General features: G+C 39.3%; 1 protein-coding gene across 2 annotated transcripts; it reads right to left on the reverse strand.

The window, feature by feature from the left end:
• Positions 1–1,427: 1,427 nt before the first annotated feature.
• Positions 1,428–2,494, reverse strand: LOC118437233. 2 transcript variants are annotated; one of them, XM_035856124.1, is made up of 5 exons: positions 2,356–2,494; positions 2,102–2,176; positions 1,944–2,006; positions 1,724–1,855; positions 1,428–1,630 (listed from the first exon to the last, which is right to left on the reverse strand). In XM_035856124.1, the coding sequence occupies exons 2-5, from the start codon at positions 2,153–2,155 to the stop codon at positions 1,466–1,468; spliced, it is 414 nt and encodes a 137-aa protein (XP_035712017.1). In that variant the 5' UTR covers positions 2,156–2,176; positions 2,356–2,494; the 3' UTR covers positions 1,428–1,465. The 2 variants fall into 2 exon arrangements, with proteins under 2 accessions (XP_035712017.1, XP_035712016.1); XM_035856123.1 differs by lacking the exon at positions 2,356–2,494 and having other exon boundaries at positions 2,102–2,346.
• Positions 2,495–18,762: the final 16,268 nt, after the last annotated feature.

Here is an 18,762-nt window from a genome sequence, read left to right on the forward strand (position 1 = left end):
CCAACCTCATATTTACAACGAGGAAGAACGACCTTCATCACATGGACGCTCTTATTACGATACCCTCATTCTCACCTGATTCTCCCTGCTCAAAACCAGTCTCCCTCCTGCCTCCATTGTCCATACTCATCCTGCCGACTATCCAACTCGACCCTTCCTCGGGCCATAACACCCATCACCCACCAACCCATATTCTTCTCCCAGACGACACTCTTCACCTCGCAACCTGCAGTATCGCCCCAGACACTGGCTCCTCCGTCTTGTATCTTCCACCCTGTGACAGTGAACGACGACCAGTTCATCAGGACCACACAACTTCTCTAGAGGAGGATTTCATCCTCCCGTGCCATGTACCACCAAGTTCCCAAGTCGCCGAAGTCCACCTTCTCGTCCACCCAATTTCGGGCGTACAACAACTCAATCCTCATGCTGACCTATCTAGAAGAATTGCAATTGGCCTCGGAACTTCTTCGACTTTTTGATGCGAACTTTTTCTTCACCCCCAACCACCTCCTCCAAATGTGTGGAAAATTTACGTCCAGCCTTTCACCTCCACGCCCCTTTAATTTCACCGACTCTACAGCAGTGGATGAAAAATGGTTCAACGAATTCGCAGCCCTACACCCGGAATTATTCACCAACATCAATCTCCTCACCTATTATGGCGCTTATGGATTCTGCACACGACACAATGAAAAACTCACCATTTTTCCCCCTTCAAAACTCCTACCGGTGCCAGGAAAGCTACGTTTACTACCTCCACGCCCTCCCAAAAGGGGCCTCCTGTCATACGCGTACCAACTTTGTTCTTGTTCTCACTCCCCCCGCTATCTCCCGCGTCTTAAACCGCGTCATACCACGTATCAAGATCACGCCGAACAACCAATCGAAACCGAGGAAACTTCTCCAATCCCCCCACTCTACCCGAACATACCCGCCGACGGCTCCAAACCTTCCCCACCACTTCCATCCACTCCCTCAAGGCCTGTGCCGGCTAACAGTAGGCCGTCCCCACCCCCAGATTCAACGCCATGCTCTCCAACACTGCAATCTCATCCAGCTGATCCGCCTCAGCAATAAAACAAACAACGGATATTTCTTTTCTTTACACCGTAGACCTCCTCACCCATGCCCTCCCTAATCTCCCCCTGCTTGCGGCTCAACTTCCGGCGACTCGATCCTTCTCTCGTGCGTCCATCTGAACCCCCACACCCCACCCTTCTCGTTCTTTCAAGCAACTCAGACACCCGTTTTACCCACTCAGCACCATCAATTTCATTCAGAAGACCAACAATTAACCACGGTTACAAATTATTGGAGATATTGAAAATTTTGTCAATTTTATTTCAACAACAAAAAAAATTAACCACGGTTACAAATTATTGGAGATATTGGAAATTTTGTCAAATTTATTTAGACAGCAAACAATTAACCAGAGTTACAAATTATTGGACACAGCAAAAACTTATCTACGACGACGATAATCTACTTCTGGATTAGGATTTCCTTGGCATCCTATCAGATGACATCTTCCTGGATTGCAAGAACCGCCGTTGCAGTTCTTCAGGTGATACCTCCATCGGTCCATCGCGATGAAGACATGGCCACATGGACACCTCCTCCGAAACCACTGAAATCATCAAGACAATTAATTATTATCTTCGCCATTACACCTCTGTCCAACCCCTCCAACAACGGTTCTCCCTTACTCAGTTTCAATTACCTTTTTCGACCTGGCCTTTATCCTCGTTTTTCCTTCCGCCATCACCCTCCCGCTACCACCGGCCTGGTTGGCGCTCCTCTCGGTCTCACCTGCACCAGTGGAAGACTTCTTCTCCTTCCGGACACGTTTCACCTGCCAAATTCAAACAATTTCAGGCCATCATTTTTTTTCAAGCAAGTGCGCCCCCCTACATCCACACACTACTAGCCCGGCTCCTCACCTTAACAAACAACGCCTCCAAGTCCTCCTCCTCCTCCGAAGACACCGGTCCCGAATATTGGACCTACATACAAACCATTTCCGACAGTCAATCTTTTTATCAGGTCATCTACTCAGGGGTTTCATCTTTATTAAATTGGCAAACAACTCATCCCTTACTTGATAATTCCTGCCGCCTGTTGTCCCTCTTCCACCACTACTACCCGGCTGCATTTCAGTTCTGTGGCCCACCTCCTAAACACACATGTCACCATTACTTCTCCACTCGCAAGAAAGAACAAAAAATAAACCAACACAAACACAACCACCCCCCAAACAAAAAACGACATAAATAATAATAAAACACAAACAAACAACAAAAAAAATCAATAAAAACAGACCAATCCACAGACATCTCTACGATAACTACTTACCACCGTGCCAACTGCTGCGGCGTCATCATCTAACAAGAAGCATAGAAGCAAGCTACAACAACATAATCAGCCTTAACTGAGCAAACCATATGACAACAATAGCACCTCACCTGAGCACGTTAAATCTATGACTTCGATTCCAGAAGCCTGCCACTCCCTGAGCCTACCTCAGGAAGGCGAGTTAACACAACTCGACACTCGGATAGGTTGTACCCCAAAACATGACCACGATCTTCTCTGCGATGCGGCAAAGGTCGAAGACTTCGACGCGACTCGTTGGGGGACACCTCCATCACAGAAATTGGAGGCTGGTACTCCTCGCCCTCACAACCAGACGTCTGCCGTCCTCCACGGGATTGGAGTCCCTCGCCAAAAATCCCAAGTCCAACGTCGTCTGCGGTACCCACCGGGCATGGTGGACACCTACCCCATCATAGAAAGGCGTCACCCGGAACCTCATCCGAGGCCCCAAGATAATCCTGGCAAAATGCCCATTTATACATCACACAACCCACGCACCAAATACACCCTTGCCTGGGAATAAGTCAATTTACTTACTCCAGATTTGGGTCCACCGACGACCTTCCTAATTTGAGCTCGTTCGGAAGAAACCTGCTGTGCAGATTCAAATCGTCCCGGGGCGGAAAGAGCGCAATCTCACGGGACCAACTGGGGTGACGGAGGACCACGCAACTCCCGTCCGTCAGCCCCAAATCTTCAGGCCCCATCTCTTCGGAGGGTCCGTCCTCCACTTCTCGGTGATGAAGAAACGCAGCCCCCTTCCCCAGGACACCCTGCAATAACGACCAACTTTAGGTTTACCTGCCCTTCCCATCACCAGGACCTTGTTATTTCTCATTATCATCTCTTAATCATATAATCATACATTTTTCCCCCAATCAATAAAGGGGACACGTCCAATCCGCTCCCTGCGATGGGCAGATAGGGCACGACATCCCGTACTATCGGCCTAGTAGATAATTCTTTGATTACCACCATGGTCTAAACACATCAACCAACACATGTTACTAATAATTTTTTTTTTATCATCATTATAATCCCATCTTAAGAACAGGTAACCATAACTACTCATAAGGACAATATTAATTTCCGTAATTTTTAGCCCAGTATTAATCACCATTATTGTTTACCAATTTTTTCTTTAATTGTTAGAGTACTTTTTATTTTACATTAATTTCTGTTACATTCTAAGACATTTTAATTGTAGGATCTATGAACTAATTTAGATAACTCTTGACACTCATAACTCATCGTCTATTACTTTTAGTATTTTCGTCATCACACCATTGTTTTCACATCTGGCACTCCTCTGTCTTTGGCTCACTCTGCTTCGACCTGCCGGGCACATATATATTTTTCAGACAGCTCCAATCCGGTCCACAATCGACTACACACATGCAGTCCTCCTCTCCCAATTTTAATAATTTTCCTATCTAAGAATTTTAATTTTTTGTAATTTTTCAATCTCTAAATTTTAACAATTTTCCTATCTAAGAATTTGAATTTTCACAATTTCTCAAACTCCCAATTTTAACAATTTTCCTATCTAAGAATTTTAATTTTTACAATTTCTCAAACTCCCAATTTTAACAATTTTCCTACCTAAGAATTTTAATTTTTATAATTTTTCAAACTCACAATTTTAATAATTTCCCTATCTAAGAATTTTAATTTTTGCAATTCTTCAAACTCCCAATTTTAACAATTTCCCTATCTAAGAATTTTAATTTTTGGCAATTTTTCAAAATCCCAATTTTAACAATTTTCCTATCTAAGTATCTTAATTGTTTCCATCAAAATCTGCTACCTCATTTTTAATTTTTCCTTAATAATTTTCCGACTTTCCTACATAAGTTTTAAAAATTTGTTTTTTCTTTAATTTTACCAGCCATGCACGCATTTATGCATGCATTTTATTCTGCTAAAATACCTCCCCATTATATTTCATTCACGAACACACTTTACGTCAACAAAGTTTACATGCAATTGTCCACCCACCACCATCGTGAATACATACCCCTCCATACTTAATTGAAAAAAAACACAAATTTACTTACTTGGATTTTTTGACGAATTTTCCCGACTTTTCTGAATACGTTGACGCCAAGTAGGTACACAGAATCTGACTGAATTAAATCTCGCATTTTTTCGTTTGTTGCGGTAGGGCCACCGCTTACTAAAGGTGGATATTGTGAAAGAGCAGGTTTGGTCAACTTCATTAATGCCAAACCCCTTAATTAGTATGCCGCTCACCTCCATCATCTCATACAAACCAGAGACAATGTTGCCTTAATTAGTATGCCACTCACCTCCATCATCTCTTACAAACAAGAGACAATGTTGCAAACCAGCTTCGTCACAACCTCATCTGAGATATCTCTATTCAGCGTGGCCAACCGGTTCATAATCGGTCAACACATAGGTATCAATTAGGTATTGCTAGGATATATAAGCGAAAGCGCAGCCACCAGACGAAAACGGTGGAGGACGGTCGAGGAAGTATTTTGTGCTACTGCAGGTTACCTCTCCCAATATTATTGGGAGAGGCAGAGTTCTGCCTGTTGTCCAAGTAATGAATAAAACCTCTATAAGAAAAGTGCAATCAAGTCTCATCTCGCCTCACAATTATTACGCACACACCACAACAACGACGACGATCGTCTCATCTGCCTCATCACTACCATCACTGCAGTCAACCCCCCATAAACGGAACTTCACACATTAAACAATTAAAATATCGAATCACTTGAGCTGAATAAATTATAAATTTTTTAAAGGTTCCCCCCACAAAGTAAAAAATGAGTTAAAACTGAAGAGGGGCTGAAATGGTTCAATGTTTGGGGTAAAGTAAATAAACACATGTAACAAATATGTAACCGCAAATTTCTTGCAGCTATTTTGACCTGCAAGAAATTCAAGGCGCAGGAGCCTACTTCACTATACTACATAGGGCGTGTTGCTAGATGGCGCATGATTCATGCAAAATCTAGTAATTTCTTAAAAATTGCATTTTTTGTTTTCGTACTGTCTGCGGAGGTATCAATTATTTAAAATCGGAAGTTTCAATACAAACTTTGGCAAGGGAAGTTGTCAGCTAAATTTAACAAAGAGTTATAAAACTCCGCTACTATAGCGTAATTTCAAGGGATATATCAAGCAACGTTTATGTAGTCTGGACTTGGTATAGGTTACTTAATTTCGAATTGAAACTGCATTTATGTACTTTTCAAAACAGTAATATTACTATTTTTAATATGTATAAGGGGCCGTTCATAAATTATGTAACGCAAAAATCGACTTTTTTCAGTCCCCTCCCCCCCCTCTGTCACACTAGTGTAACGCAAGCCCACTACCCCCCTCCCCCCTGTGTAACGTAACGCAAATCTCATTTTCCCAGTAAAAAATGAAAGACCCAAAGGGACGTCTAGAATCTAGATGTTACCCTATTTATTTGTTAGTTAGGATTCGATTGACGTTTTGGCTTAGTTTCTGTTCTGTTTCAATTAAACATTAAATTTATAAATTTTCTTCTTCATTAGTTACGTAGAAATTGTGATCTAAAATCTGATTTGATCAGTTTGTTAAGTTAAAAATACAGAATTTTATAAAGTAATGTTCACGTAAATTTCACGGAATAGTCTTCAGTGTAGACTAACGGCGGAGAACTAATTTTAAGTTCTCCTCAAGGGAACATGAAGGCTCATCTTAAGGTGGCATTGTATGCGGATTTTGAACTTGTGTCTCAAGTTGCATTTCTTCAATTTCTTCAAATTTTGAAACATGTTCATCTCCGTACGCTTTTTTAATGACGATTTTATTGTACCTAAAAATCGATAGTCTTTACGTTTGCAAAGTTAGGTTAGAATTTTGATTAGCCCTTCCATGAGAAAATAATTACCTGTTGCGTGTTAATTCGTATTTACTTTATTTCTGAAGTTTATGACATCTTTCCATCCTCTCATTATTGATAAAAATGTTGTGAAACGGTCTAGGAGGACTATTTTGTAAACTTTACAGTTTTATTTTGCTTCGCCAAGCTTTCGGCAAATAAATATTGCCTTCTTCAGGGTCAACGTAGATAATATAAATATTTTACAATTAATCACTCTCACAATTTCTATAACTTGATAAATTACATTAATCCTCTTGGTAATTTACGGATTTTTTATAAATGGTAAAATCGTTGGTGTCCATATGGAATTAATTTTCATTCCATTATTGGTGTTCATTGTATTTGTCGATTTCTTGATGTACAATGCCTCTTTAATTTTTCGATGAAAGTATCGGGTTTCTCTTTCAATTAACTTGAAAGAGGCCTTATCAATCTCGTGACCCGGATTTTCCGCCATGTGAAGGGCTACTGCTGAAGCTTGGACTCGATTTCTTCTTATGTGTGCTTCATGTTCTTCAAGTCTTGTTAAAATGTCTCGTCCAGATTCTCCAATATATACATCTGCACATTGTTTGCATTTTATTTTATATATTCCGCAGTTGACTTTTCTTTTTTATCTTTAAAGTTGAAGAGTAGAGACGATAGCTTGGTTCCAGCAAAATAACCAATTTTGACGTCTAAATTTTTGCGAAGTAATCTTGATAGTCTTTTGCATAGACTTCCAGTGAATGGTAGAGCAATCCATTTATTGTCATCAGATTTGTCCGTGGGATTTGCCAACTTCTCTCGTAAGTAGTTGATTCGTGATGTAATCTTTGACTTAGGATAATGGTTTCCAATCAGAACGTCAGTGACAAATTTTAATTCTTCTTCCATATTTGTATCATCAGATAATTTTAGAGCCCGTGTGACAAGACTATCGATGACTGAAATTTTCTGGCTTGGATGATGGAACGAGTTATAATGGAGATATTGGTTGGTGTGGGTGTTCTTTCTGTAGACTCGATGTCCCATAATTCCATTTTCTTTTTTGTAAACCATTACATCAAGAAACGGTAATGAATCATTTTGTTCATATTCTATAGTGAACTGAATGCTGGGATGAAATTCATTTAGTAGCTTGAGAATTTGTTTAGCTTTTCTCGCTTGAATTATGGAAAAAATGTCGTCAACGAATCTTCGCCAGAATTTGATATTTTTGTTACTCTTTACAATCTGTTCTTCTAAAAACTGCATAAATAGTTCTGCAAATATTGGTGAGATAGGTGAGCCCATGGGTGATCCTTCAAGTTGTTTGTATAATTTTGTTCTCCAGCTGAAGTAAGTATTCTTGATACAAATGTTTAGTAGAAACATAAATTCATCAGCATCTAGTTTCGTGTCTGATTTCCATGATGTTGTTGATTTTAATTTCGCTTCAATAAAATCCAGTGTTTCTTGAATTGGGATTTTAGTAAACATTGACACGACGTCAAATGATACCATAACTTCTCCTCTTTTTAATTTCTTCGTTTTCAAAGATGACTTTCCCTACTTTATTTCTGTTTTCTCTCGGAAAGAAACGTCAACATTCTAACCTCGCACCAGTCGCACAATGTAACCTTAAAATTATCGACCTTTACGTTCAATTAAATCTTTACTTAAATGAACACTGTGATGAACAGGTTTCAAAATCGCCATTTGAATACATGGAAGAAGGACAACTGGAGACACAAAAATTCAACCTCAAGACACATATCCAAAGGAACGTTAAAGAGACATGCAAACTTCAACACTTCAGTACTTCGACAACACGGAGCGGTCTACTTTTCTAAAATTTTCAAACCGTGGGGTGTATTTTTTACACAATTACTGATTTTAACCTATTTTAGTTTGCGTGACGTAACGCTGGACCTTGACACCCCCCCCACCCCCCTCGTCACATCTTGTAACGCAACTCTCAGACCCCTTCCCCCCCCTCCCGCGTTTCATAATTTATGAACGGTCCCTAACGCAGAAGAATCGCATACATACCATAAAATCTCACGGTGTATAAGAACAGAGCGTTCAAATTTCGCTCCACTTCTTTCGGCTGGTTTGAAAATATATACGTTCCAACCGACATTGCTCCCATGGCGTAGGAAAAGGCTAGCAGGAAACTGAAATGGGTCGAATTCTCCACACTTTTCTGTCTGATCGTTTGCACGACTACGTAAAAAGTGTACAAAAACATGATTCCCCTAACGACATTGGTTTTAGAATGGATTTCTCGGGAAAATTGCAGCCTTCTCTGCTTTATGTTCCAGGTTAACGGAAAACCGAATTTGTTCGCTGTTTTTATCGTTTTCGAAAATTCGTCGGAAAATAGTCTACTAAACATTGTGAATGCTTTTTTGCTGTGTGGTAGATTGAACTGAATTTTTATTTTGAAGGAAAGTATGCACGTAGGCGAAAATCAATTTTTAATCAATCAAAATGATTTAGATATTCATGAAATGTTTTATTTATTTTACTCTATAAGACTCGATTAAACTCAATTAAATCAATGAATCAAATACTGATTGAAATATGTGTTTTGTAATTACTTATAAATTGATGAAAAATTCGGAACCTGTGAATCAATTAATTTGGAGATTATAAATACATTACACATATATGTACATAAATTTTGAACGCAGAAATATAATATAACAAAAGTATGTATACATGTCAAGTGAATGAATGAACGGGAATACCGTAAGGAAATGGCAGGCAAGTTCCTAAATTATTGTAAACAATTCTTCAACGGTCTTAGAATGTCGAAGCTATATGTATATTATTACAATGAATTTGAAATTACTTAGGTAAATGCGAACCTACTTATTATTATCAAATTATTTTTATGTATGTGTAAGTACTCAATTATTATAGGGATTTTGCAAGGCTCCAACAACAAAGTAACAACAACGAGAAAAGAATTACGGATCTGTGAGAAATAATTCACCTCTGCAAATACCTCTAATCTATGACAGGCTTGGGATTATCCGCTATATATTTAGATGTAACGCTTACATATGAATTGAATTCCTTGCATTCGATTAGAAATTATGTATGCAAAAAACAACATTTCTTTCAGTAGTTGATGGAGTTTGTCAGCATTACAGGCTACAATGCAATTATAGGATTTTCATATTTGTCGGTTTTCTATCTGCCCGACAGAATCGTATAACCAGAGAAACCCAAATACAGAGGAGCAAAGGTGACAAGCAACCCCAAGAGGATACCAGGTGTAACCTTTAGTGCTAAATACTCATTACATGAATACACTGGAGCAAACGTGACACTTAACTCGAAGGCATTGTTAGGGGTAACCATTAGTGCTAGATACTCATCGTTTACCAAATACAACGTTAGAATCGGTATTATTTTGTCCCAAGCGTTCCCCCTTGATTTTCGAACAATATTTCTCTAAATCTGTGACATATTTGTTACGGGATACAGTCGAATTATATATTCGTTATTTCGGTAGTTTTGTCTATCTACCCGACTGCAAGGTGTGAATTAGAGAATCCCGAATACAGTGCAGCAAACGTGACACTTAACGCGAAGGCAGGGTTAGGCTCTCATGCTACGCAGGGTGAGCTAATAATCAGGGATTCAATACTATACTATGGTAAAGGTAGGATCAAGCTCACACTAGGGACAACATAATAATTTGCCTTAATTGTGACAAAATTTGTATCATAACGTGCAGTACATACTGGGCCCACTGTAACTGTAAGTGGCTGTTTTCTTCGAAACCGACAGAGATAATGAAAATCTGATGATTGCATTGGATTCCCCGTGCGATTTTGCATAAGTACCATAAATCAGGTTTTTACTATTTGCAATGCAAATTTGCATGGAAAATGTTGAATGGAAGCGGGCGGCGAAAATTTTTCATTACAAAAATGGGGAGAGAAATGGCGAATTTTAAAAGTGTGGCAGGAATCGAACGAGCCGTATAATTTAGCCCAACAGACTATAAAGACGTTCATGGGGGCGGGGTGGACTAACAACAGTCGAAGAAAAAAATTTTGAAATCCTACAAGGACCACACCCATCATGAAGGCGCTGAAGGATGGAATCCGAAGAAATTCACGAAATTCCAACGGAAACCAACCTCACAGCTGACAGTGTAGAAGCAGATTATTCAATGAGTGCTTAAATTGAACCTTAGACTTAGGACTTTGAAATGTGGTACTTGCCACATGCCGACCATCCCCCAAAGGGAAACCAGATTAAAGAAACCCAGGAGTGACTTCAAGCGGTACGCTCAGAAAAAGTGACGAGGATTCTATTTACAGATGAGGAGATTTTCACATAGGAAAAATATTTTAACAAGCGAGTTGGCCTTATCTACGCCAAATCTGTCAGAGACATCCCCCAATATAGACAAAAGGTCAGAAAGCCACATTATCCAAGCTTTGTGATGATTTTGGCAGGTGGGAGCTAATTGGGGCAATTTCTCTACATTTTGTTGAAAATGGGGGGAAGGTGGGGGGATCAAATTTCTTAAAATACGTTTTCGAGTCCGCGGTACATCCCCTAAGTGAGATCCAATTCATTGAAGTCGACTGGACCTTGCAGTAGGACTAGGAATCAGCTTATAGTGCAAAAAATGACCCAAGCGTGGGTAAAAAACAAAATTCCGAACTTTTCCTCCTCTCGGAAATGGTAATTCTACTTTCTGGATTTGAATCTCCGGATTATGAAAAATGGTCAAAGTTAGGGGCAAATGTGTGTTCTAAGCCTCGTAGAAGTGTAGACATCGGAAAAAAATTTTTGACCACGGAATGGAACACTTTGCCCAGGAATTAGTGCGTGCTTCAGCGGAGAACTGCAGGCGGTTTCCTCAGCGCTGCATTAATGGCAGGGGAGGAAATTTCGAAAACTAAAAATTGTTTTCTACTCAGAAATTAACTGGCTTTCGGTTAAAATTAACTCGAAATTCGTAACATAAAAACTGTTGAAGCCACAGGGTTTCATTTCACTTACAGTTTCAGTGGGCCACCTAGTATTTTCAACATAATTTAGTGTAATAATAAACCGTTATAACGTTAGAAGTAGCTCACCCTGTAATAATTAGTTGGATATAACTTGCCCCAAAGGTGCAGAAAAATGCAACAAGATAGATACATAATTTTTATGCAATTATGTATGCAAAATGGTGCAAAATAAGCGGATAAAATGGGTGCATAATTTTCATATAATCTAGCACCAATGGTACAGAATAAACGGGGGATAACGTAAATTTGATATAATTTTGCACCAATGGTGCTGCCGAAATGGTTAAAATTGGAACAAAATTTTGACACTATTTCGAGGTTAAGTTATGTCGGCCAAGGCTAACTAGAACTTTCAGTTAATCCTAATCATTGGTGCAGAATACATCGATTCCTCCAATTAGGGTTGCCGCGGGTAGCGAAAATGCTACCCGTTACCCGACCCGCTACCCGCAGCACTACTACCCGTACCCGCACGGGTACCCGTGCGGGTACCCGTTACCCGCTACCCGTTATGAGAATTAGGTTAAAAACTAACCAAACTTCAGAATAAATTTGATTTGATCAATTATTTGTTCATTTGGGTAACCCAAATTGGGTTGATATCTACTATGAGATGATGCTATGCAAGTAACGCATGCCATAATTTGGCCGTACATAGATATCACTCGTTATTTTTGAAACCAAAATTTTTGGCTTACATTAGATCGTTTTTCAGGCTATACGGATTTATGTATATCAAAAAATTAAGCCAAGAAATAGGAGTTATACGACACTAATTTCTACGTTGAATGATTCGTTTAAAGGAAACTATTGGTGGACAGAGTTCAAAGTCCACCATGGTTTTCTTCCTGTCGAGGAAAAGATACGGAACATTTACTTAAAAATTAAACGTTGCCGCCATATTTTTCTTTGAAGGGATCATTCAACGGAAAGATAAGTATCAGACGACTCCTAATTTTTGGCCTGACATTTTGATATACTCGCTGGGCAATCTTGGTATACCTTAAAAAAGGTTCAGTTCTTAGTTTGATTTTTTCAAATTTTTGATTTAAATTAAGTTTCCATTAAAAAATATTGCCTACAAATAAATTTTTTGCTTTAAATCAGATTCAGGTTTTTCGTCTTCAAAGCACAAATTAAAAGCTCGTCAATCTTACATAAATACACACAAATACAAGTCAAATTATTATTGATATTTTAGGCAAATTATACTTGCGAAACAATAATTTCTCCGCATTTTCTGGACATGAAATGTATTTGAGGCTGGCATAGGCTTCTATGGCGTCCGAAAAGAGACGTTCGCTGTAAACGCTTGTTACTGGCAAATGACAAATTTTGAAATGGAAAAATAATAAATTGACGCTTTTGCTGGCAAATGGACTAACTTGCTGCTAACTTTCTTTGTGAACTGAGTTATGACGAAAATTAAATAAAAACTGAACTACCCGTTACCCGTGCGGGTAGCTCTAGCTACCCGCAGATAACGGGTACCCGCAAGAATCGTGCGGGTATGCGGGTAACGGGTACCCGACCCGTTACCCGCGGCAACCCTACCTCCAATTATTTCGCACCATCTTGCGTTAACGATTTTTCGATACCAATTGTGCTACAAATTAGGGGTTAAATGGTCTTGGGACTTATTAATTAGCATCAATTGATGCAAAAAACTCGTGAACACACAGAAAGACAGACAGACAGACGGACGGACAAGGGGGATTCAATAGCTCTCATGCTACGCAGGGTGAGCTAATAATGTCTAGTAATTTCAGTAATATCGTAGATAATAAACCGTAGTAACGTTAGAAGTAGCTCACCCTGTAATAATAATTTGGTTATAACTTGCCCCAAAGGTGCAGAAAAATGCAACAAGATAGATACATAATTTTTATGCAATTATGTACCAATGGTGCAGAAAAATCCAACAAAGTAGATCAATAATTTTTATGCAATATTGCACCAATGGTGCAGAACAATTAAACAAAATAGATCAATAATTATTATGCATCGAGGAAAGTCCAAAAATTGTGCATCACTGGTGCATAATTACCTACGAACGAACAACGATAATTTTGAAAAATTTATGGAAAAATTGTTTAATAACATCCGCCGAGTAGTATGCATTATTGGTGCGTTATGCATCAAAGCCCCCAATTCTTTCGCATCATTTGGTGTTTCCGATTGTCAGATACAAACGGTGCTATTAATTTATGAAAAAATGGACCAGGGACATTTTAATCAGCATCAATCGATGCAGAAAACTCGTCAACAGACGGACGGACAAGAGGAATTCAATAGCTCCCGTGCTACGCAGGGTGAGCTAAAACCGTAGTAACGTTAGAAGTAGCTCACCCTGTACTAATGGCCCCAAAGGTGCAGAATAATCCGACAAAATAAATCCATAATTTTTATACACCTATGCACCAATGGTGCAGAATAAACGAGGAAAATACAAAATGCAAGATAATGTTGCACCACTGATGTAGATTAAGCGGCAATGGTCGCTTAATGGGTACCAATAATTTTTTGAAAATGTATGTCAAAATTGTATAATCATATCTCTCGGCTATTCTGCACTATTGGTGCATTTTGCATCTATTCCCCCAAATTGTTCGCATCATTTTGTGTTAACGATTGTTCGATACCAACAGTGCTATTAACTTATCCAATAATGGTCAAGGGGCCGTTTAATTAGCATCAATTAATGCAAAAAAGTCGTTAACAGACAGACGGACGGACGGACGGACAAGATGAATTCAATAGCTCTCGTGCTACGCAGGGTGAGCTAATAATGATAGTAATAATAAACCGTTGTAGCGGTAGAAGAAGCTCGCCCTGTTATACTTAAGTGGGTGGAATCGGTACACAATTTTGACATAATCATGGCTCAAATTTTTATAGACTTGTGTATTAAAATGGATATTAGGAAATAAATTCTAGAAATGCATCATTTAATTTAAATTTTTGTAGCTATGATCCGGCAAATCAGACATAGAAACAATAGAAAACTCTGTGAATTAGAAAACATCCGTATTTTTAATAATGCAGAATTATTAAAAATTCTTGGTCGCTGTTTTTTTGAATTGCATACCCAATTATTTACTCGAGAAGAAGAGCAACTTATCAAGAGGGAGAGCAACTTATCAAGAGGGAGAGCAAGTTATCAAGAGGGAGAGCAACTTATCAAGAGGGAGAGCAACTTATCCAGAGGGAGAGCAACTTATCCAGAGGGAGAGCAACTTATCCACAGGGAGAGCAACTTATCCAGAGGAGAGCTTATCAAGTCGGAGAGATACATCAGGCGGTGTAACGAATCGGGTGGTGTGACGTATCGACGGCTGTGACTTATCGAGCGGTGTGAGAGGTACGTAACTGTTAGTGTCATAATGCCTCGCAAAAAAATTAGTGCAAAAGAAAGAATGCGGAGAAAAAGAGAACACGAAGAGTTCCGGAGAACAGAAGCCGCGAAAAATGCAGTTGCGCAAAAATTACAAAGGATGGATGAAAACCTAAGACAGCAAGAGCAACAAAGAGATGCAGCGGGACGAGCCGAGCGCAGAAAGGATTCCATCTACCGTGAAGCGGAAAAAGAGCGGGACAGGATTGACCACTCTACCCGTCGAGCGGACGAGGCTTATCGCGATGCGCAAAACGGTGCTATTAATTTATGAAAAAATGGACCTGATCCATTCTAGTGAGTATCAATTGATGCTCATCCAATTGTTTCGCATCAGCTTGGATAACCAACTGTTCAATACGAACGGTGCTACTTATTCCAAAATTGTAGTGCTTTCTCAATCCATTTGCACAATTAATTCGCACCATTTGCGCCACGGATTGTTCGATACCAATGGTGCGCCTAATTTATTCTATAATGGTCAAGGGGATTATTAATTAGCATCAATTGATGCAAAAAACTCGTGAACACACAGACAGACGGACGGACAAGAGGAATTCAATAGCTCTCGTGCTACGCAGGGCGAGCTAATAATAGTAGTTGGCGTCACTGTTAATCGAAATATTTCCTATGAATTTCAGTAATCTAATTAAATTCAAATTAATCGATAGTTTGACGACATTTTACATACATAATAACGTGCAGTATTTTTTGACAAAATTTGACAAAATAATTTCCAGTAACTTCAGTAATATAGATCGTATAATAATAATCGTATGATAATATGTGGCGGTACTGTTAATAGCAATATTTCGTATGAATTTAAATAATATAATTAACTATAAATTACTCAATATTTCTAGTTTTTAGTATTTTATCATAATCTTGATATAATATATATGGTGTAAACTTAATGAAGAATATGGTATCTTTCTCATGCTCTTAACTTAACTTCTGAATGTGCGGCAGCAGCACCTTGACCATCAACGTGACTTAATCCTTCTGTCCGTACTTGTAGCAGTTATCAACAACTCTCTACATCAATTTGTTACATGCATGATAATGCTTTATCCTGTGCCAATTGATTCCAATACTGCATCTAGAATCTAGTCGGCGCGCCGAATCAAATATTTTGTCGATTACATTTAAATGCCACGAATTTTTAATTTAATATATCATTTAATATTATCTTCTATTTGTTTCTATACAGCCTAAAACATTAGTAAAGTATTTTAATTTCAAATCCAACATCATATCTACATATGTTCGATAAGTTTACAGAAGCGCAAGCAATATATGTTCCGCCGTCGGCTTTCACCTCTTGGTTACACTTCCTGCTACAATTTACTAATTATTAAGTAGCTTCCGCTACTTTATGTGAAGACTTTGACTTTGTCCGTGTGTCCGTCCGTCAGCAGGATAACGGAAGAACGGATTGAGATAATCGAAATCTGTTTGCAGGATCATACATATTACCCCAGAGGGAGGACCTATCCACTTTTGGGGTCAATCGGACCACCCCCACAGGGGGTGTGGTCGGGGCAAAATGAGATTTTTATAAAAATTGAATCTATCGATGAAATACAGTGAAGTTGAGTGACCCCGCGATGTCATGGGAGTGGTTGAGGTGAAGTGAGTCTGAAGCTACTTATTAGGAGCATAATTTCCTGCTTGTCATCTCTTAAATTTGTTTAGAATATGCGAGTCCCAACCCAAATAGTAATCACTTGGTCAAGCTGCATAGAAATGTCCATGATTGGAATTGCAGAATATTAAGGCGGGATATATTTCACCCTTTAAGTTAAGGATTCAAGATATTTAATGGTTACAATGTTGTATGTAGAAGCCTGCCTTGTGGCAGATCGCACGGCAGGGTCTTTGGTCTGATATCCTCATAATCATTCCAATATTGTTGCTCAAGAAGGTCGGTAGGTTATTGCCTGCAAGCTTAGCGTATATTCATATAGTGCCCACAATAGTTATGCCTCTGGAGAAAAAAACACAAGCAGAAATTCCTTTGTTTGTAGTTAAGTATTTTCTAACAGTTTAAAAGGTCTAATTCCTTTTACTAAATTTAACCCTTGACTTGAAACCGCTCCCGGCGGCACCATTTCCTCAACCAACGAAGTCCCTTTTTTCCCGCATTTTTCACAAAGCCTAAACATCTTGTCGCCCCCAGTAGCAACAGACTTCTCCCTTCAATCACCCCCATTAAAGCCGCCCCAGCCAAACAAATTCCCCACAGGGCAAAAACCGCTGTGATGTTCCCTTGAGTCGACAACCCTTTCAGATCATTCTCATTCGCGATGATTTCATCAATCTTCTCCCCCTTAATCTTCCCCAATTTTCTCAACTCATCCACCACTCCGGCCTCCTTAAGTGCATCAATCTATCAATTATTGGTACAATTCGTCCAGGACCTCGCAACTTCCACCCTTTCCTCTTGAAAATTAAGGGCTCCTCTCCCCTCGAAATCTTCAACTTGCCCCTCCTTCCCAAATACTGCTTCAACTTGGCCTCAATTTCATCCGCTTCAGAAGACCATACAAACGCGGCCACATTTTCGGCACAATTTTTTAAAACGTTGAAGAACGTGAAGTTACTAAACCGAAATAAATGGCAGTCTGGGTAGACTTGAACCTTCCTGTGCAAATCTTTTCGAAAAAGCTTCCGTAATTCAGGTTTTAAGAGGGTCATGATATTCAAGTCACTGAGATCATAAGGATCCGACTCTCTCACAATACTGTGAAATTCTCCGAATCGGTTTTTAGCTTCGGATTCTTCAATTACCTGCACGCCATTGACTCTCATGTCGAACAGCGCGTGATACACATCTTCACAATCTTCTCGAGACGTGCGTTCGATGAAGGCGATATTTTTCGTGTAAATGGTGAAATTTACGGGGTGTGTCTTAAACTGGGAAAAATTCGTGATTCCCTCGAGACGAAGGGGTGACGTGAGATCCGTGATATTTTTCCCTTTGTAGGCATTCGTTAGCACGATAGCGGTCAGGATCCAGGGACATAAAATGTAATTAATGAAGGTTTGGAACCTCTTGTTGGACTCGGTGATATGATCTCCTTGCTCCAATAGGGCGCGTATGCTCATCTCCAGAGAAATTCTAACACCGGTAAGCGGAGTTTTTGTACGGAGGGTGTAGATTGTGGTGAATAAAGTGGAAAATAGAGCGATCACCGTGAAAATTGAGATCCATGTGTGAAAATCGAAGGAGGAAGTAAACCCGGAAAAATTTACGGTTGAAGTGGACGAGCCCCCACATGTGACAAATGACAGGGTTTCGCGTGACCCTGGAAATAAAGATATGAACAAACGCAAATATTTAGATCACAGTGGATTTCTATGAGTACCAACACGACAGGATAGTGTGCGTTTCCTGAGACCATGGAAACAAGGTTTCGTACACTAAAAATAAAAATGAGTAAAATTTACTCAAGGTTGGGTAAAAAAAACAGGATGACACAACTAAAAGGTAAAATTTACCCAACGTTGGGCAAATTTTAACTTCTGGTTGTGTCACCCGCTTTTTTCCCCAACCATGAGTAAATTCTACTCATCTTTGTTTAAACTGTATATGTATAAATATTTACATTATTTATATATGATGGATTTTTTGGGAAATTTTAAATCGTAGAAAATTTCAAACTGTGCACAATTTTCAAACTAGCATAGCACCTTCACTTCCCACCAATGCCCAGGTTTGGCGAGGAAGTTGCACCGGAGCGGGAGAAATATAAATGGGTAGTCAAATTGGGAGGTGCAAAATCCGTAATATTTTATGGCGATTTCTCCTCTGGGGATGCAAACAACTCCGCCAAATTTGACAATCAGAAGAGCATGCCTGATACAAAATCGCACATTCATCAAATTTTGATCGATTGAAACATTGATAAATTGGATAAAAGCGTAGAGCATACGCTAGGGAAACTCCAAGGTAAGAAAGTTTTCAAAATTTTCAAAACAAGTCAATTACCTTTCGAGAGTAGGAACCAATCTACCCAAAGGGAAAATACCGGCATCCGATCAACCATCTTGAGCTCACCGCAGGACGATTCATTGTCATAATCGTCGTTGAA

Source organism: Folsomia candida, unplaced genomic scaffold (assembly GCF_002217175.1).
Source record: "Folsomia candida strain VU population unplaced genomic scaffold, ASM221717v1 Fcan01_Sc012, whole genome shotgun sequence".
NCBI classification, from domain to species: Eukaryota; Metazoa; Arthropoda; class Collembola; order Entomobryomorpha; family Isotomidae; genus Folsomia; species Folsomia candida.

What these genes read in the sequence shown, in the direction of transcription:
- LOC118437233 (XM_035856124.1), bottom strand. Translation starts at nt 2,155, where the DNA reads ATGCAGCCGGGTAGTAGTGGTGGAAGAGGGACAACAGGCGGCAGGAAT. An exon ending in CAGGCGGCAGGAATTATCAA is followed by an intron (nt 2,007 to 2,101) that starts GTAAGGGATGAG and finishes GTTTGTATGTAG; the next exon opens with GTCCAATATTCGGGACCGGT. An exon ending in TGGAGGCGTTGTTTGTTAAG is followed by an intron (nt 1,856 to 1,943) that starts GTGAGGAGCCGG and finishes TGAATTTGGCAG; the next exon opens with GTGAAACGTGTCCGGAAGGA.